This window comes from Martes martes (assembly GCF_963455335.1).
Source record: "Martes martes genome assembly, chromosome: 10".
NCBI classification, from domain to species: Eukaryota; Metazoa; Chordata; class Mammalia; order Carnivora; family Mustelidae; genus Martes; species Martes martes.
The window spans coordinates 406,158-424,182 of record NC_137898.1 but is presented as its reverse complement, the minus strand read 5'-3'; the positions used below and the strand labels follow the sequence as shown (position 1 = coordinate 424,182).

The 18,025-nt window shown below is 66.9% G+C and overlaps 3 protein-coding genes across 5 annotated transcripts; all 3 read left to right on the top strand.

The window, feature by feature from the left end:
* Positions 1 to 130: 130 nt before the first annotated feature.
* PIDD1 (p53-induced death domain protein 1) lies at positions 131 to 5,572 on the top strand. The gene is made up of 16 exons (XM_080817775.1): positions 131 to 287; positions 716 to 1,058; positions 1,359 to 1,772; positions 2,003 to 2,212; positions 2,301 to 2,355; positions 2,519 to 2,720; positions 2,805 to 2,930; positions 3,074 to 3,253; positions 3,335 to 3,482; positions 3,637 to 3,772; positions 3,856 to 4,006; positions 4,117 to 4,240; positions 4,317 to 4,435; positions 4,513 to 4,626; positions 4,741 to 4,946; positions 5,180 to 5,572. The coding sequence occupies exons 1-16, from the start codon at positions 258 to 260 to the stop codon at positions 5,436 to 5,438; spliced, it is 2,817 nt and encodes a 938-aa protein (XP_080673901.1). The 5' UTR covers positions 131 to 257; the 3' UTR covers positions 5,439 to 5,572.
* A 569-nt stretch (positions 5,573 to 6,141) lies between these two features.
* Positions 6,142 to 14,222, top strand: SLC25A22 (solute carrier family 25 member 22). 3 transcript variants are annotated; one of them, XM_080816406.1, is made up of 10 exons: positions 6,142 to 6,213; positions 9,689 to 9,845; positions 9,965 to 10,090; positions 10,290 to 10,345; positions 11,047 to 11,137; positions 11,656 to 11,774; positions 11,878 to 12,052; positions 12,137 to 12,291; positions 12,367 to 12,442; positions 12,588 to 14,222. In XM_080816406.1, exons 2-10 carry the CDS (start codon positions 9,826 to 9,828, stop codon positions 12,739 to 12,741), a joined length of 972 nt encoding a protein of 323 aa, XP_080672532.1. In that variant the 5' UTR covers positions 6,142 to 6,213; positions 9,689 to 9,825; the 3' UTR covers positions 12,742 to 14,222. The 3 variants fall into 3 exon arrangements, with proteins under 3 accessions (XP_080672532.1, XP_080672533.1, XP_080672531.1); XM_080816407.1 differs by lacking the exon at positions 6,142 to 6,213 and adding an exon at positions 8,746 to 8,834; XM_080816405.1 differs by lacking the exons at positions 6,142 to 6,213; positions 9,689 to 9,845; positions 9,965 to 10,090; positions 10,290 to 10,345; positions 11,047 to 11,137 and having other exon boundaries at positions 11,148 to 11,774.
* Positions 14,223 to 16,096: 1,874 nt separating this feature from the next.
* Positions 16,097 to 17,625, top strand: CEND1 (cell cycle exit and neuronal differentiation 1; the record flags this gene model as incomplete). The annotated part of the gene is made up of 1 exon (XM_080816154.1): positions 16,097 to 17,625. The coding sequence occupies one exon, from the start codon at positions 16,097 to 16,099 to the stop codon at positions 16,544 to 16,546; it is 450 nt and encodes a 149-aa protein (XP_080672280.1). The 3' UTR covers positions 16,547 to 17,625.
* Between the last annotated feature and the right edge of the window lie 400 nt (positions 17,626 to 18,025).

The following is an 18,025-nucleotide window of genomic DNA, read 5'->3' as shown; positions in this document are numbered from 1 at the left end:
GGGGCGCTCTCCACGGCCGGGACCCGCTCCCAAGCCGTCGGAGCCTGGAGTGTGCTGACCACTGCCCTCATCAGCAGCCCTAGGTGCGAACAGGAAGCGTGAGAGACCCCTCCTCCAGCGGTCAGGAAGTGGGGTCCCATCGCCAGGACCCCAAATCGCCGGGTGGCTCACACTCCAGCTCCCCCCCCTTCACTTATCTGACCCAGACGGAGGCAATCACCCCTTTCCTTGCCGGGGCCACTGCCCCCACGTGGTAGATGAGAGTCCTCCACCTGTGGTCAAAGCTGGTGGGTGTGAAAGATGGTGGCGGGGCCGGACCCCAAAGCTTATGCCCAGAGGGGGTGGGGAGGGGCTGGACAGCCAGAATGGCCTGACTGCTCTGGGAGTCTCTTGTTCACATTTTCACAAGTGGGATGTGAAGCTTCGTTTCTCCCGCCTCCCTCCAATCAGTTCTCCAGGCTCCTCTGCACACAGGTCTTCCTGCCTGCCACCCTCCCAGTCCTGGGGTTCTCATTCCCCAGCCCTATTTCCACTCTGATCTGTCCAGCTGAGGCTCTGGGCTCTGTGGACCAGTTGGCCTAGCTCAAGACTCCCCCCCGCCCCAGCCAGAATCCCCACGCGCCTGAGTAGGAGGAGGGCCCATCCCCACCCCTCCCTCTCCTCCCCCTGACTCCTCAGCCCCCCCAGGCTGTGCCTGAGCAGGCCCGTTTGGCAGGCTGGGACATGTCTGGCCCCGGAGGACAGCCTGTGGGCTATGGCTGCAGAGGCGGAGCGGCTGGAGCCCGAGGCAGCTGCTCCAGAAGATGCTGCGGGAGAGGCTGCGGATGCTGTGGATGGCAAGCCTGGGGACCCCCGTCTCCTGCTTGGGAACCGGTTGAACCTGCACCTGTACCCCCGGGGCTGCCACCGGCTGTTACATCTGTGTGCCCGGCGGGCCCCGCAGCTGCGGGAAGTGGAGTTCTTGCAACTGAGCGGCCACGAGGACCCTCGGCTGCTGGAGGCCACCCTGGCCCAGGTGCCGGCCAACCTGCAGTACCTTCGCTCTCTGGTCCTCAGAGGTGAGCCCCACCCGGTCCCAGCCCTGTCCCAAACCTGCCCCCCGCAACAAGGTGAACCGGGCTGAGCCCTGGCTCCTGGAGGCTGCAGCCGCCCAGTGGGGTCTCTCAGCAGACCCCGGTGTGGGTACTCTTCCTGGGGCAGGTCATGGGCGATAGCTGTCAGCTGAAATGAGCCTGCGGGATCTGCGCCTGTGTCCCTGCATCTGCTGGTGTCTGCATCTGTCCCTCTCCAACTGGGGTTGGGGTCCAGACCTGTGCAGTTCTGGCTCGGAGGGCCACTTCTGCTTTCCCCCTTTCTAGGTGGACGACAGCAGGACGTGCTGGGGGCCTGCTCCCGGGGCTTCCTCACCACCCTGCCCGCTGGCCTGAGTGCCTTGGCCCGCTTGGCCCACCTAGATCTGAGCTTCAACAGCCTGGAGACACTGCCGGCCTGTGTCCCGCAGATGCGTGGCCTGAGCACCCTGCTGCTGTCTTACAACTGCCTCTCAGAGCTCCCGGATTCCCTTGGAGCCCTTCCCTCCCTCTCCTTCCTCTCTGTGAGCCACAACTGCCTGCAAACGCTGCCCCCGACGCTGGGATCCCTGTCCGCCCTGCAGCGCCTTGATCTCTCAGAGAACCTTCTAGACACCCTGCCCCCAGAGATTGGAGACCTGAGCAGCCTCACCGAGCTCAATCTGGCTTCCAACCGGCTTCGGGGCCTGCCAGTCTCCCTTGGTAAGTCGGAGTCGTGCCCCTCGGGGCTCCCTGGGCCTGACGGGGAGCGCCCTTCAGCCGCTGCCCGGTTTCCACTCTTGCCCTCCCTGGGGGCCCCTGCACACACCGGCTTGGCCCACCTCGGAGCCTTCAGTCCTCCTTGGTGGCCCTTGTTTGCCGTCCCTCCCTGGCCAGGGTGGGGAGTGGCCCCGAGGGTCCTCCGCCTGCCCTCAGCTGCCCCCTGCCCCCAGTGGGGCTGCGGTCCTTGCGGTTCCTTATTTTGCACAGCAATCTCCTGACCTCAGTGCCCTCCGGCCTGGCCCACCTCCCTCTGCTTGCCCGGCTGGATCTGAGGGACAACCAGCTTCGGGACGTGCCCCCCGAGCTACTGGACGCCCCCTTTGTGCGCCTTCAGGGGAACCCCCTGGGCAAGGCTCTACCTGCCTCCCACAGTGCCCCAGGTAGGCGTGTTGCTGGGAAGGGTCAGCCCACAGACAGGCCAGGGCGCAGATACCAGAGATCTCCTAACAGCTTGCCTGTCCTGCCCAGAGACGCCTGTGACCCTCGAAATGCCCAGACTGTTCCTGAACTCAGACTTGGACAGGTGCGTGCAGGGAGGAGAGGCAGAAGACGCACGTCTCTGCCTTGTCGCCATGTCTGGGATGAGCACTGTGCTCGCGCCCCGGGGCCTTCCGGAGTCTCCCCGGGCCGCCTGAGCCAGCCGCAGCTCTTCTGGTGTCTGACCCGATGCCCATCCCGTCGTGCAGCTTCCTGGTGACTCCCCAAGGCTGCTTGGTGACCCTGGCCTGTGGGGTCCGCCTGAGGTTTCCTGCTGGGGCCACCGCGGACCCTGTCAACATCCACTATCGACTCCGGCTGCCGGAACCACACCTTGTCCCCTTGGGTCCCCATGACGCCCTGCTCAGTGCTGTCCTGGAGCTGCGGCCCCACGGGGTGGCCTTCCAGCAGGCACGGCCAGGGCATTCGGGGAGGGGGGCAGAGCAGGCGGGCCCAGGCATGGGCCCCAGTGCTCACGCCAGCCCGGTCTGGCAGGAGGTGGGCCTGTGGCTACTCTTTGTGCCCCCCCGGGCCCGGCGCTGCCGTGAGGTGGTGGTCAGGACCGTGAGTGATGACAGCTGGAGCGACTTGGAGACGCACCTGGAGGAAGAGGCACCCAAGGTGGAGCCCCCCAGGCCTCCCTGGGAAGGAGCACTCAGCCCCCGGGAGCGGAGCGCCTCCCCCATCTGCCCTGCCTGGTGGCTCCGCCCTGACCCTGATTCCCCTCTGACCCTGTTCCCTCTGACCCCGCCCTCCATGCCCAGCGGCTCTGGGCTCACTGCCAGGTGCCCCACTTCTCGTGGTTCCTCGTGGTTTCACGTCCTGTATCCAACACCTGCCTTGTGCCACCGGAGGGGACATTGCTGTGCTCCTCTGGACATCCTGGGGTCAAAGTCACATTCCCCCCTGGTGCCACCGATGAGCCTCGTCACGTCCGCATGCAGGTGTGGGCAGGGCAGCCACTGGGGGTGGTGGGCGGTACCTCAGCACCAAGGTGAGTGTCCCGGGTGCCCGGCTTGCCCCAGGTGGTGCACATGGCCAGCAGAGAGCTTCGAGCCCTCCTTGAGGAGCCCGGGGCGGCGGCCAGCCCCCTGCTGTGCCTCTCCCAGCGTGGCACCTCCAGCTTCCTCCAGCCTGTCACCGTGCAGCTGCCTCTGCCCCCTGGTGTCACAGGTGAGAGGCGGCCAGCGTGTGTGTCTGTCCGGGGCGGGGGCGGGGGGGGGGGGTTGCCTAGCTGAAGCAAAGCCACGGGATGGAGGGGGCCATGCTCTCGGCAGGGGAGCCCCTGCCCTGGATGGCCCAGCCTGTGGCCCCCTCGCGTCCCCAGGCCTGAGTCTGGACTGCGCTCGTCTTCACCTGCTTTACTGGGCGCCTCCTGAAGCGGCCTGGGATGACATCACGGCCCAGGCGGCGCTGGAGATCACCCACCTGTATGCTCGCTTCCGGGTCACACACTTCTCTTGGTCAGTGCCCCCGGCCCCAGCTTCCTTGGCCCCCGCCCCGCAGCGCGCCCGGGGCCGCCCGCGCTCATCCCGGGCCCTCGCAGGTACTGGCTCTGGCACACCACCAAGAGCTGTGTGCAGGGCCTGGCTCGGAAGGCCTGGGAGCGCCTGCGGCTGCACCAGGTCAACCTCATCGCCCTGCAGCGGCGCCGGGACCCCGAGCAGGTCCTGCTTCAGTGTCTGCCCTGCCGCAGGGTAGGCGCAGCGCCCGGGGCTCTGGGAGGGCCGAGGCGGGCGGGCGGGGGGCTGCGCGGGGGTGCAGGGCACCAAGCTCCTTCCAGCGGGTGCTCCACCCCCGCCCCCAGGTGGACGCCACCCTGCAGCGGCTGCGGGACCGGTACCGAGGCCCTGAGCCCTCTGACACAGTGGAGATGTTTGAGGGCGAAAATTTCTTTGCTGCCTTCGAGAAGGGTATTGACGCGGATGCTGGTATGCTGCCCCCGCCCGGAGGGGACGCCGGGGTCCGTTCTTCAGGCTCCCTACCGAGCCCATCCCGCCCCCCCAGATCGCCCAGACTGTGTGGAGGGCAGGATCTGCTTCGTGTTTTACTCACACTTGAAGAACGTGAAGGAGGTGTATGTGACCACCGCCCTGGATCGGCAGGCTCAGGCTGTGAGGGGCCAGGTGGGTCAGCGGCCTAGGATGCCCCCGGCTGCCCAGGCAGAGGCCAGAACACTGAACCCACCTCACCCCAACGCTAGGTGTCCTTCTACCGGGGAGCAGTGCCCGAGGAGGTGCCCGAGGAGGCAGCGGCTGCCCGGCAGAGGAAGGGCGCAGACCCCCTGTGGATGGCCACTCTGCCCATCAAGCTGCCGGTGTGGCCTGGGGTGGGGGGGCAGCGTGGGTGAGGGAGGGCAGGGCCGGCACGGCAGCCCGGGGCTGGTCAGGGGGCAGAGGGCAGGGCTCACTGCACCCTTTCCTCCTCACAGAGACTGCGGGGGTCCCAGGGGCCAGAGCAGGGCCGGGGGGCTAGCCTCTCCCTGGCTCCTCTGAACCTGGGTGATGCTGAGACTGGCTTCCTGACCCAGAGCAACCTGCTGAACGTGGCTGGGCGCCTGGGCACTGACTGGCCGGCCGTGGCCCTGCACCTGGGCATGCCCTACCGCGAGCTGCAGCGCATCCGACATGAGTTCCGGTGAGTCCCTTTAGGTATCCTGATGCTGGCTCCGGACCGGCCTCAGGCCTGGGTCCAGGCCTCCGTGAGGCTGGTGAAGTTCTGTCCAGGGTGGGTGGAGACAGCAAACAGGCAGGAAAGGGAGGGTCCGGCCACAGCTCACCCAGGGAGCAGGCAGTCCCCCGAAGACGGTGAGTAGAGCCCTGGGTGTGACGTCTGGGCCTCTCCGGTACTGTTCTCCCTCTCCCTGCCAGGGACGACCTGGATGGCCAGATCCGTCACATGCTCTTCTCCTGGGCTGACCGCCAGGCAGGGCAGCCCGGGGCCGTGGGTCTCCTAGTGCAGGCCTTGGAGCAGAGCGACCGGCTGGATATAGCTGAAGAGGTGAGGGCTATCTTGGAGCTCGGCCGCCAAAAGTACAAGGACAACATCCAGCGTGCGAGCCTCACCCCCAGGGACCTTGCCCTATCCGAGCCTTCGGCATCACAGTCCCCAGAGTCCGCCCAGGCCTAGACCCCACTGACTTGGGGCTGGCCCCTGATGTACCCTGGCCAACGGTCAGATGCCCCCATTTTCCCACCTGCCCCGTGTATGGGGACAGTGACCTCGCCGTGTGTAACAAATGTGTACTGTTGTGGTGGCTTCTCAGAGTTCAGTTTATTCCTCGGGTGGAGGAGTGGGCGGAAGGTAAGGGGTGGCCTGAGATCAGAGGCCTGGGCCCTGCTGGGAGGAGACTTTGTGTAAAGACTTCGCTACACACCCCCTCGCCGCCCCCCCTCCCCCCCCCCCCGTTTGCTCCTGCCTCCTGCCATGTGCCCAGGAGGGGGAGGAGCTCCAGCTACAAAGTAACATTGGCGTAGCAGCCATGGATACAAAGTCACGGGTGTGCAGGGCCCGGCGTCACCCAAGGTGGCGGGCAGGTGCTCCGCCCCATCAGTCCCCGCCAAGCGCCCACCGTGCGGCCGGGGACCGCTCCTGCCCGAGGACACCCTCTTCCGAGCATTGCCTGCCTCCCGTTGGCCCGCCGGGGCGAATCCCTGGGCTCCTGGCCCACGCGGGGCCGCGAGGCCCGCAGACCCAGGAAGAGCTTTCGGGGCCGCGCGGCTGCGGCCAGGCCGGCGCAGTGGCCGCGGCGGCCGGGAGGGGGAGCCGGAGGCCGCTCGCCGACGCCCGGGGGCAGGGGGCGGAGCGCGCGCAGCGCCGAGCAAAGCGGACGCGCCTCCGCTCCGAGCAGCCGGGCGCGCGGCACGGCGGGGAGGCGAGCGCGGCGGCGGCGGCAGAGCGCGCGGTGAGTGGCGGCCCGGCCTCTCCCTTCCGCTGCGCCCACCGGCTGCGGCCCGGCTGCGGGGCGGGGGGGGGGGGGGGGTGGGGCCAGGGGCGCCGCGGCGGCCGGGGAGGGTGACAGCTGCCCCGACGAGGCGGCTCCGGGGCGGGGAGCGGGGGAGGTCCCGGGGCCGGCGATGCTCCGACCGGCTGCCGCCCGGGTGTGGGAGGCCGTGCTCGACCCCGGGCGGTGCCGGGCGCGCTCCCCGAGCACATGTGTCCCCACGGGGTGGGAAGCTGGGGCCAGAGACCCAGACGCGGAGGCCGGACCTTGGGGGAGGGGGCGCACACGTGGGACCCCGCCGGACTTGTGCGGACACGTGCGTGGCTGGAGTCGCCATCGCCTGGCGGGGGCAGCGTGACCGTCTGGGCCCCGTCTGGACCCCCTCCTGAGGGACGAGGGGCCTGAGCTGGCCTCCGAGCTGGAGCCCGCAGCCCCCACCGCAAGCCTCCTTTGTTCGCGGGTTGGGGCCCCTCCGACAGGATGGAAAGCGCCCCCCCGGCCCAGGGAAGGGACGTGGGGAGATTGAATGGGCAGCCAGCGGCCAGCGCCAGGCTCTGATCGTCACCCCCATCGCCTTCCGTGGGGGGTGGGGGAGGGGGAGCTCAGCGGCTTCATTTGTGGGAGATTTTACCCCTGGGGGGTCTGGAAGGAGCAGCAGCATCCTGTGGCTGAGCTCTGTGGGCAGCGCTGTCCACTGCCTGCCTTCTTCCTCAGTTTACCTGGCTGCAGAAGTGGGGGGGGGGCAGTGAGGGCTGACAGCCCAGCCAGGGTGGCTGGGTTTCCATGGCAACACGAGGGGCCCGGGAAGGTCGTTCCACAGAGGTCTCCTGAGCAGGGAGTCGGAAGGGCAGAGTGAGGTCCGACAGAGGGGGGTTCTGGGTCCAGTGGACCCCTTGCCAGTCTCTCCAAGCTGGAGCTCCTTCATCCTCACTGCTGTCAGCCGGGCAACCCTCTTCCCTGCTCCGTTCGGAGGCCTGAGGCATGTCATGTGAGACCCCAGACTCCTGTCTCCTCAGGCTTGGAATCCCTGGGCCTGCCCCTCTTCCCTACACAACTGCTCCCGTGCTCACCTTAGACACCCCGTCTGACTTCCAGGACCCCCATCACCCAGGGTCCTTCACCCTGGACGGGAGGTGGGGTCTGGTACTGTTCAGGGAGGCGGGCTCCCTCAGTCCCCTGGAGGGCAGGGCTAGGTCTCAGGGAGACCCTGCCCCTGACAGCCTTGGGCCACTGAGCTGGCTGTAGCCAGTCCACCTGGAGGTGGGTTGGGTGGGGGTGGGGAGGGAGAATCAGGTTGAAGTTCAGAGGCTAGATTTTTATCTACAGGCTAGGGCACCGGGAAGCTGGTGCTGGGGATGGATGCCCTGGGTGTGTGCGTCGGGGGCCCCTTGGCTGGGCAGAGGGCTCTGGGAGTGCCCATTCCGTGCCCTCCGGACCTGCCAGGTGAGCAGTTCTGGGTGGCAGCTGCAGGCCTCTTGACACCTAGCCACCTCCTCCCTGGCCTTTTTTTTTTTTTTTTTAAGATTTATTTTTTTATTTATTTGACAGAGATCACAAGTAGGCAGACAGGCAGGCAGAAAGAGAGGAGGAAGCAGGCTCCCCACTGAGCAGAGAGCCCGATACGGGGCTCGATCCCAGGACCCTGAGATCATGACCTGAGCCGAAAGCAGAGGCTTAACCCACTGAGCCACCCAGGCGCCCCATCCCTGGCCTTTTTAAAAGTATTTTTAAAATACTTTTAAAAGTAGCAGGGGAGGGGCAGAGGGAGAAGCAGGGAGCCCGATGAGGGACTCATTCCCAGGACCCCAAGATCATGACCTGAGCCGAAGGCAGACACTTAACCATCTGAGCCCCCCAGGCGTCCCAATCTTAGCTTTTTAATAGACATGTTTTGTTTCCTGTGTCCTAGAGTGCGGTTTCCATGAAATGTGTCTTCATCCAACAGACACAGGTCTCACGAACAGGAGTGGGCACAGACCCATCTCCACCCCCACGGGACAGATTGTCCACACACAGGATCTGAGCACAGAGAGCGCCCCATCCTCTGGGTCCCAGAGCCCTAGACAGATCCAGCCTGTGCGCTGCAGATGGGAACTCACGGGGCATCCAGGGTCGTGGCGGCCTCGGGCTGGGGTTCGTATGGGCGGCTGCCCCGGCTTGGCTAGGTCAGCCTGAGTCAGGTCCACTGCCCTGTGGGCTGGTCAGGTGTCCGAGGCGGGGCCCTGGCTCTCAGAAGTTGGCACACCCCCTCCCATCCCTTCTCCCACAGCGCCAGAGAGCCTCAGCCCAAAGTGAAAGAGAAAGTCCCCCCCTCTCACCAAGGCCGGCCCCGCCCCGCCTAGCGGCCAATCCCCGCAGCGGGCCCCTCCCTCGGCCTCTGGGTCTCCTCCGAGAGCCTGGTAGGCTGTAGTCCTGGAGGTGCTCCTCGGGGTGAGACGGATTGGGGCCTGCGGGGGTGGTGGGGCTGGAGGGGCAGGGGACACAGGGACAGATGGCCCGGGGAAGCTGAGGTGAAGGTCACCGGTCCTCAGAGGGACCAGGGGTGTGAGCCAGCCTGGTGACCCTGGGCGGCAGTGCTGTGGGTAAGAGCCTGTGACAGCTGGCCTCTGAGGGGGCCTGGGGAAGAGGTGGCGGGGGAAGGCTCCGGGACTCTGGGAGGCCCAGGACAGGAGGCTCCGGACGCTGGCTCTGGCTCTGGCTCTCCTGCCCTGTCCTTAGTGAGAGGGGCCCCATCTCCCCCAACCCCTAGAGTGGGCCGGGGAACAAACCCCAGGGAGCCTCAGTCCGGTGTGCCCTTCCCAGCTGCCCCCTACCCTGTGCTTCCAGAGGACCTGGTCTGTGCGTGGGTGTCTGTGTCCGTCTGGGAGTGGGATTCCTGGAAAGGGTGGGCAGGAGGGTGGGTGCTGGGCTGGGTGTGAGTGAGCCTAGTGCTTCTCCGAGGGGAGGGGCTGTCTGGGGTCCATGGGAGCGGTGGAGGGGGGCTGCACCTGGCGCGGCAGCATCTTCCCGGGTAGCTGTGAGCTGAGCCCAGGTTGGGGGGCTCCTCAGCACCTCCGGCCTCCATCCTGAAGGGGGCAGGCGCCAGCTGCAGCTGCCCAAGGAAGTGGGGGGTCACCGCAGTCCGCGGTCGACCTGCCTGGCTGGCAGATTCACTGCCCCAGAGGCGCCTGGCCCTTTAAAGGCAGGGTGCGCTCCTGTGCGCGTTCAGTGTGCACGTGAGTGTGTGTGAGCGTGAGCGAGGCCAGCTGGGAGGCTGCGTGGGGGCGGGGGCGGGGGCGCCTTGAGGGGAAACTGGGTGGCCCTGGGGATGGGGCCGCGGGTGAGTGAGGGGCTCGGTGCCCTTGCATGAGACCTGGGGGGGAAGCTTATTTCCCTGGTGTGCCTCTGAGTGGTCTTTCCCTCCTTCCGCTGACTCCCGTACCCTCTTCTGGAACAGAAGCGGTGGTTTTGAAATTCCCCGGAAAGTGGAGGACCGCCCCTTCCCCCTCTGTCCCACCCACGCTCCGCCCGCCGCCACCCCGTCTTCCCCCGGCTGGCATCCACCTCTCCGGCTACCTGGGTGCACGCAGTTAAATGGCTGATAAGCAGATCAGGTCAGAACGTGACCCCGCCTTCGCTCTCGGCCCCACCCCACCCCACCCCACCCCAGCCCGTGTGTGGTTCTGACCTGCGGCCGAGGAGGCCAGTCCTGACACCCCCTCTGCTCCCACAGTCTGCCAGCCAAGCTCATCAATGGCGGCATCGCCGGGCTGATCGGGGTCACCTGCGTGTTCCCCATCGACCTGGCCAAGACGAGGCTTCAGAACCAGCAGAATGGCCAGCGCCTGTACACCAGCATGTGAGCAGGCCCGCTGGGCGCGGGGGCTGGAGCCATGTGGGGGGGCAGGCTGCGGCTCGACTCCAGTCCTGCTCCTGCGTCCCCCTCCCTGATGGACCAGAGGGGAAACTGAGGCCAGGGCCAGCCTGGGAAGCGCAGGTCTGGGTTAGGGCTGGAGCCGCTGCCAGCCCCCTGGCTCACCCCCCCCCCTTGGCTGCAGGTCTGACTGCCTCATCAAGACCATCCGCTCGGAGGGCTACTTCGGCATGTACCGAGGTGAGGTTGGGGACCGGGCGGGTTGGGGGGGGCCCTCCTGCAGCCTCAGAGGCCGCTGGCAGAGCTGGCAGGGCGCCTGCCGTGGCCCGTCGGACCTGGGTGCTGGGTGGACGGCACAGGCCGGGCTCTCCAGGGCGGGGCGGTTCTCAGCAGCCCTCCCGGAGCTCAGCCCCTCCCCCCGCCTGCTGCGGAGGCCAGCGGAGGCCAGCGGAGGCCAGCGTGGCAGGGCGAAGTGTCTTCACTGGGTGGTGGCAGGCTTCTCCCCTGGTTCTGGGGCAGGTGGGACTCCATCTGTGCTGGGAGACCGGAGGGGAGGGGGTGGGGCCCAACCGCAAAGCCGCTTAGCAGGCGGTCCCCAAGCCTGGCTTTGCCCAGACTTGGTGCGGAGGGACCCGCCACTGCCTCCCTCTGCTCTTGCTCGCCCAGGGCCAGGGTCCTCCAGGGGAGGCGTTCCTCAGGGAGGCCAGAATGGGTCCATCATGCAGGGAGGGTGAGGGGAGTGCCCAGAGGAGGCGCTGCCCCTGCCCGGTCCTGCCCCGCCCGGCACCGATGTGGGTGAGAGGGCGGGAGGGGAGCCAAGGAGTGACTGGGGTGGGGCTCTGCCAGCTGGAGGCTTGTGCTGGCTGAGAGCCTCCCTAGCCTGCGTCACTGACCTGCCTGTGCTCCCCCTCCTGTGCCCCCCCACCCCCCATGCCCCACAGGAGCCGCTGTGAACCTGACCCTCGTCACCCCTGAGAAGGCCATCAAGCTGGCTGCTAACGACTTCTTTCGATATCAGCTCTCCAAGGACGGGTGAGGGGCTGTGAGCCAAGCTCGTGCAGGGGAGGGGTCTGTGCCTCCGGACAAAAGATAGCCACAAAGGATAGCTGTCTGCCCCTCACCTCCTCCCTCTCCTCACCGCCTCCTGCACCGGGAAGGAAGCAGATGCCGAGTCCAGTGGTGCCTCGGCCCCAGGGGTCCCGGCCCCCAGGGTGGGACTGGGGGGACACTGACCAGCTTTCCCGTCACCTGAGGGTGGGGCTGAGAGGGCAGCCCCTCGGGCGCTTGCGAACCCCAGCTTCCGCGCTGCTCTTTGTGGTCCTTCCGCCTTTCCCAGGCCCTGCTTCGGGGGCCATCTGTCTGCTGGGCTCGGTGCCCATGGCTGGCGGGCCTGAAGGGGTATCCGCGGCTGGCGGGTGCCGTACCCCTCCAGGGCCGCACCGCCTCCCCGTTCCCAGTCCCCTTCATGCCCAGGGCAGCAGGCGGCCCCCCGGGGCGGCAGAGGCATCTGGGTCTGCCACGGCACCGTGGCCCTCACCCCTTCTCCGCAGGCAGAAGCTGACCCTGGTGAAGGAGATGCTGGCGGGCTGTGGGGCTGGCACCTGCCAGGTGATCGTGACCACCCCCATGGAGATGCTGAAGATCCAGCTTCAGGACGCGGGCCGCATTGGTGAGGGTGTGGGGGGGGCCCGAGAGCTGGGGTGGGGGGTGACAGCTGGAGCCGCACCCCTGCCCCGGGGGGGAGCCAGCAGGCCCATCCCTTCTCTCCCCAGCTGCCCAGAAGAAGATATTGGATGCCCAGGCCCAGCTGTCGGCCCAAGGGGGCGTCCAGCCCTCTGTGGAGGCTCCGGCCACCCCCCGGCCCACGGCTACTCAGCTGACCCGGGACCTACTTCGGACCCGGGGCATCGCAGGCCTCTACAAGGGCCTGGGGGCCACACTGCTCAGGTGGGAGAGACGGTGAGGGCGGGAGGAGGGAGGCCTGCCCACCATACACCTCTAGGTCACCAGCGTCTCTCCCTCCCCACACAGGGACGTCCCCTTCTCCATTGTCTACTTCCCCCTCTTTGCCAACCTGAACCAGCTAGGCCGTCCCGCATCGGGGGAGAAGGCTCCTTTCTACGTGTCCTTTCTGGCTGGCTGTGTGGCTGGGAGTGCGGCTGCCGTGGCCGTCAACCCCTGTGACGGTCAGTGCCTGGGGCTGGGTCAGGGGCGGGGGTGGAGGCGGGCTGGGCCCCACACTGACCCGCACACCCCTGCAGTGGTGAAGACCAGACTCCAGTCGCTGCAGCGCGGTGTCAACGAGGACACCTACACGGGCTTCCTGGACTGTGCCAGGTGGGATGACCCCGGGGCGGGGGGTGAGGGGTGGGGTGCGCAGCGGCCCCGACCACCCTCCTGGGGCCTCCTGGACTGTGCCGGGTGGGATGGTCCCGGGGTGGGAGGTGGGCGGGCAGCAGCCCTGACCACCCTCCCCCTGCAGGAAGATCCTGAGGCACGAGGGCCCCACGGCCTTCCTAAAGGGCGCCTACTGCCGCGCCCTGGTGATCGCCCCACTGTTCGGCATCGCTCAAGTGGTCTACTTCTTGGGCATCGCAGAGACGCTGCTGGAGCTGCTGCAGCGACCCCAGCACTGAGCACGGCGGCCAGCCGCTCCCTCCAGCCAAGTGGGACCAGAGCAGGGCCGGAGCCAGGTGGCCTGCCCAGGACTGAGCAGGAGACAGTCTCTCCCCACCCTTCTCACGTGGACGGGGGGAAGCAGAGGAAGGGTGCAGGGTCCACGTGGTGCACACAGCGGCCCCCGCGGGGTCCTGCCTGCACGACCACTGGGATCAATGTCGTATTTATGTAGAAAATGCAGAAATCTTTACATTCCTGGAGCCAGCCCCTGCCACAGCTCCGCCCCGGCCTGAATACCCCCAGGGACAGAGCTGGTCTCTGGGCTGGGGCACCCAGGCCTGGGCAGGGCAAGCGGGACCCTACCCTCCAGTCTACCAGCTCTTGTCCCCGAGGCTTGGCCCCTAGTCTGTGAAGGGGACCCCGCACAAACCTATTTATTAACTTGCCGAGCACAAGTGCTCTGTCCATCCCTCTGTCCATCCGTCCAGCCTCCCCCTGCTGCTGTCCTTCTTCACTTGGCCAGGACTCCATTTTGCCCCCCCAGCCAGCCTTGCAGGAGGATTGGGGTCTCCTTCCCCCATATTGAGCCAGGAGTCCCAGGCAGGGGTCACACTGAGTTCTGACTCCCAGGGCAAGCCCCCCCACTCCACTGTGGGACCCCGCACCCCTCCTGGTGGGCTTCTCTACCCCCACCCCAGGCGGGGGGCACGTAGCGGGTGAGGTCTGTGTGCATGTGCAAATGTTCCAGGGAGCAGTTTGTGTCCACCAGCCTTCCCCTGGCCTGGCCTCTCAGAGATGGGGCTGGGGGCAGGGGTGGGTGGCTTCGGGCTTTACCCACGTGGCCAGGCAATGTGTGTGTGTTTGTGCTGTGTGCGCCCTGGGCTCCTCTCTGACCCCGTTCAGGAATTTATTTTCCCAGCGTGGTTCTTGCTGCACCTCAGCAAACCCCTCCTCTGAGACCCCCCACCCTCCGGCGCCAGGATTGGCCCGTGGGGAGGGCAGACATAAGGACCAGTATGGAGCCTGGGGGTACCTGCTCTATTTCCGGGGATCGCACCTGCTCCCGCAGCCCTCCGGCGGCCCGCCCCACTCCCCGGGCCCCTGCTCAGGCCGCTGACCACACTCCGTAAGGGCCGCCCCACTCCCCGGGCCCCTGCTCAGGCCGCCGCCTTCCCGGACCGCCCTCCTCCGCTGGTGTCGTGAATCAGAGCGGCCGCCCCGCCCCGGCCACGTGATTGTGTCGGTGATTGACCTGATGTGCTGGTGCTGTGTACCCCCACCCGGGCCCGTCCTCGGAGGCCCTTTCCCGGTGACACTACCTGGGGCTCAGGCCTGGGCCCCCCAGTTCACGGTTCCTGGGAGCTGCCCTCTCCCGCCCCATCTGTACCTTGGAAGCTGCTGCTGCTTACAGAATTCTATTTTTTCTTTTGAAGAGTTTTAAGAAGTTGTAACTTTTTGTGTCTTGTCCTGTGAGAAGATAAATAAATATTCTAAGTAGATGGCTCGTCTCTGGAATCTGTTGGGGGGAGGGGCGGAGGGGGAGGGCAGCCTCTCTTTTTGGGGCCGGCTCCCCTGTCCCTGCAGACCCGCCTCCGTCCGCCCTCCCGCGGGCCGGCACGGGGCCCAGGAGCGGGGCCCGGGCTGGGGGCCTGCAGACTCCCGCACGGGCTGGGGCGGAGAGGCGGGAAGGGCAGTCCCCGCTCCTCCGTGACCGCAAGCCGCCCTGGGGATCCAAAGGGGAGCCTGGGCGTGGGGGCCCCACAGGTCCCCGCCAGCCGGGGGCGCGCGGATGGCCGAAGGGGGCGGCGCCGGTGGTGATGTGGCCCCGCCTCCCGGGCTTGCGGCGCCGAGAACAGGGCATTGTGGGAAACTCCCAGTCCCCGCAGCCGCCGCCGCAGCCGCCGCCCGCCCTGGTCCCGTGGAGAGCGCGCAGCGCCGAGGTGGGAGCGCCGGGAGCAGCAGCGTAAGACAGCGGGGGCTCCGGGGCCTGGGGCCGGGGGGGTGACGGGGTGGCCCCGCGGGGCGAGTGGGCGGCTCCCGCCTTGAAGGTCACTGGGGGCGCACGCTGGGCCCCCGGCTATCTCCAGCCCAGCGGCTCCTGGGAAGGGGAGGGGGCACTGGCTGACGTCAGTGTGAACCAAAAATAACAGGGGCTTGGAGGGGAGGTCGGGCAGGAGACCACCTGCCGTTTGCAAACTTGACCCCCAGCCGCTGGGTGCCCATCCAGAACAGCAGGGATTGAGGGGCTGCTGGGACTCCGTGGGAAATGGGGCCGCAGCTGGGCTGCTCCCTGGGACACCCCCGATATGCTGTGACCTACAGGTGACCTTCAGGTGTGGTTAGTGTTCCTGGCCTGGGCGGAAAACCTGGGCCTCTGCTTCCCACATGTGCTCCCTTTCCTTGGTGGGGTGAGGGGTACTCATCCTCTCGGAGGAGACACAGACGGGGGGTGTCTAGGTCTTTAGAGAGATGGCTCAGGCCCAGCCCGACTCAAACATCGAGGATCTGGGCCAGGCTTTTCCTGTAGTCCGGAACGCCCATCCTCTGCCCTGGCCCAGGTCTGAGGATGCTGAGGCTGACGGACGTGGCGTACGTCCACACCAGGCTCACACCAGGGGACCCCCCCGCCACACCGCTCTTGCCCCAGAAGCGGGCACAGCCGCAGACTCAGAAAGGACTCCCTGCCCTTGAACTGGAGCCTTGGGGGCGGGTACCAGGAGCTGGAGAGGGGCAGATGGCTTGCCTGGAGGCACGGGGCCTGTCACTGCCCGCCGGCCTGGCTTCTCCAGTCTCCCAGGGAAACACTTGAGGTATGCTGTACCCCAGTTCTGGCAGCCTGGGGCCTCTTCCCACACCAATGACACCACGGAGCCCAGACTCTGGGTTCCTGCCCTGCCCCCCTCCACCGGGACTCAGTCCTCCCAAGCAGGTACACTCTTGGTTCTGCCCAGGCACGCCATAGCTGCCACGCCCTCCATTGACCACATAGCCTCCTCTCACTGCCCCGTCCAGGGCAGATGGAAATAGCACAGGCATGGCCAGGACCATTGTGCGGAGGGCTAGTCTCACGCCGCACCCCCAGCCCGTTCAGGGCCAACAGGCTCTGCCTGTGTGGTTCGAGGGGCTTCTCAGGGAGTGGTGGGGGACTGCTGGAGATCAAGCCCTGGGAGCACATGCTGAGCGGGGTCTTCTGGGTGGAGGGTGGTCCAGGATGGTAGGGAGCTAAGCAGGTGGGCTGAGTCTCTTGCCATGGCCTCATTGCGTCTCTCCCCAGGCCTAGATAATGCCCAGGGGTGAGCTGTCCTGAGCCACTGAGTTCCAGCTGCCTGTCTGTCCACGCACACCCCACGAAGCCTGCCAGCACCGCCCAGCATGGAGTCCAGGGGAAAGGCGACCAGCAGCCCCAAGCCCGACACCAAGGCTCCACAGGCCGCTGCTGAGGCCAGAGCCCCACCAGCTGCAGACGGAAAGGCCCCTTCAGCTAAGCCTGGGAAGAAGGAGGCCCAAGCAGAGAAGCAGGAGCCTCCCGCAGCCCCCACACCACCAGCGGCCAAGAAGACCCCGGCCAAAGCAGACCCGACCCTTCTCAATAACCACAGTAACCTGAAGCCAGCCCCTGCGGCCCCCAGCAGCCCCGATGCCGCCACCGAGCCCAAGGGCCCTGGGGATGGGGCTGAGGAGGGTGAAGCCCCCAGCGGGGCCCCGGGGGGCCGAGGCCCTTGCCCCTTTGAGAACTTGACCCCCCTGCTTGTGGCTGGGGGTGTGGCCGTGGCCGCCGTAGCCCTAATTCTTGGTGTGGCCTTCCTGGCCCGGAAAAAATGATGGCTGGTGCCCAGGTGGGGGCACAGCCACTTCCTGTACAGATCTCAGGAGCCTAGTGCATGCCGAGCTCCCCCACAGTTATCCACACGTCCGTACATGCGCGCCATATAGACACATAAACCCCCACACATGCAGAGGGACAGACACAGACAGGCCCCCAGCCGTGGAAACCCAGCCCGCTCGCTGGCCCCCAGCACTTCCCCCTCCCAGTCTCTGGGGTTTACTGCGCAGCACGGGAGGAGCCACAGCACGGGGACGAGGTCTTTGCTGTGGCCAGGGTATTGGGGGGCAGGGGGAAGAGAGGACTTTGAGTATGGCCCACCTGCCTGCGTGTGCCAGCCAGTTCCCAGTGGCCCCAGGGGTCCCATGCGCTTCCTGGCAGACAGGGCTGGGAGGGGTCCGGGATGGGCTCTGACAAGGCCCAGCCCATGTGGGGACATTAAAGGGTACGGCTGCTTCACTCTCCCCATTTCTGCTCTTTGTTTGTAGCTGGGCAGGGTTGGGGGGGGTGCTCCATGTGGGTAGGGCCGGGGCAGTGGGGTGACCCGAACCAAGCCTTCGCGGTGGCAGAACTTCCGTGCCACCTCTGTCCACCACCTGCACCCTGGCTGGGTGGACAGACGGTGCAAAGGCCGGTCTGGGGGTGTTCTCACCGTTCACCTTCTAGCGTGTGCCCCAGGGGAGCGGCCAAGGCTGGGACCACAGCACTTCCTGCCCTGGGGCATCCGAGAGCCTGGCAGGGAGGCCGGGGATGGGGGTGGTGGTCAAGGAGGACCTGCCCAGCAGCTGCGCTTGCCCTGTCCCCCGTAGACCGCCCCTCCCACCTCACCCAGCGTCCTTTGATTCTAACAAGCGTATAAATGCAATAACACAGAAAGGAGCTGCTTGGCGGCCCCGCGTCCACTGCCCTGCTGCGGAGGGAGGGAGGGAGACCGCTGTGCAGCCCCTCCTGAGCACGGAGCCGGCTTGGCCCGAGGCACGGTGGCCGCGGGCACTGTGGGCGCTGACACGTCCTTGCCTGGCCAGCCCACCCCTGGAACCCTGGGCCTGAGTGGAGGCCGAGTCTGAAATAAACTGTCTTGTCTAATGGCTGGGCTGGCGTCCTCACCTCCCTGGGACGGGGAAAGGCAAGGGCTTCCCGGTGGGGTGTGGGAGGTGGTCTCATAGCCACAGCACCAGGCTTTCCAGGGAGGAATAGGGAGCTCCAGGTGCCACCGTCCGCCGCCCCCGCTCCATGCCTCTGAACCCAGACCCTGCCCCGTCCCAGACCGCCGCAGCCAGGCCTTCCCGCCGGCCTGGCCCCAGATGGACTCCTACCCCCAGGCCGGGGCTGCCAGCCGCAGTGCACAGGGCAGGGCTGGGACCGGAGCAGTAAGAGCGTGGTTGGGGGGCACCTTGCTCCGGCATCTGAGGCCGGGGCTGTCTTTCTCCATCGCTGCCATTGGTGAGCTCCCCACCCGTGCGGGGCACAGAGGAGAC

Bases quoted from the DNA above. Each gene is read 5' to 3' on its own strand.
- SLC25A22 (XM_080816405.1), top strand. From the start codon at position 11,270: ATGCCGAGTCCAGTGGTGCCTCGGCCCCAGGGGTCCCGGCCCCCAGGG. The intron at 11,775-11,877 runs GTGAGGGTGTGG...TTCTCTCCCCAG, and splicing joins TCAGGACGCGGGCCGCATTG to CTGCCCAGAAGAAGATATTG. The intron at 12,292-12,366 runs GTCAGTGCCTGG...ACACCCCTGCAG, and splicing joins GGCCGTCAACCCCTGTGACG to TGGTGAAGACCAGACTCCAG.
- PIDD1 (XM_080817775.1), top strand. From the start codon at position 258: ATGAGAGTCCTCCACCTGTGGTCAAAGCTG. The intron at 1,059-1,358 runs GTGAGCCCCACC...CCCCCTTTCTAG, and splicing joins TCGCTCTCTGGTCCTCAGAG to GTGGACGACAGCAGGACGTG. The intron at 4,627-4,740 runs GTGTGGCCTGGG...TCCTCCTCACAG, and splicing joins CTCTGCCCATCAAGCTGCCG to AGACTGCGGGGGTCCCAGGG.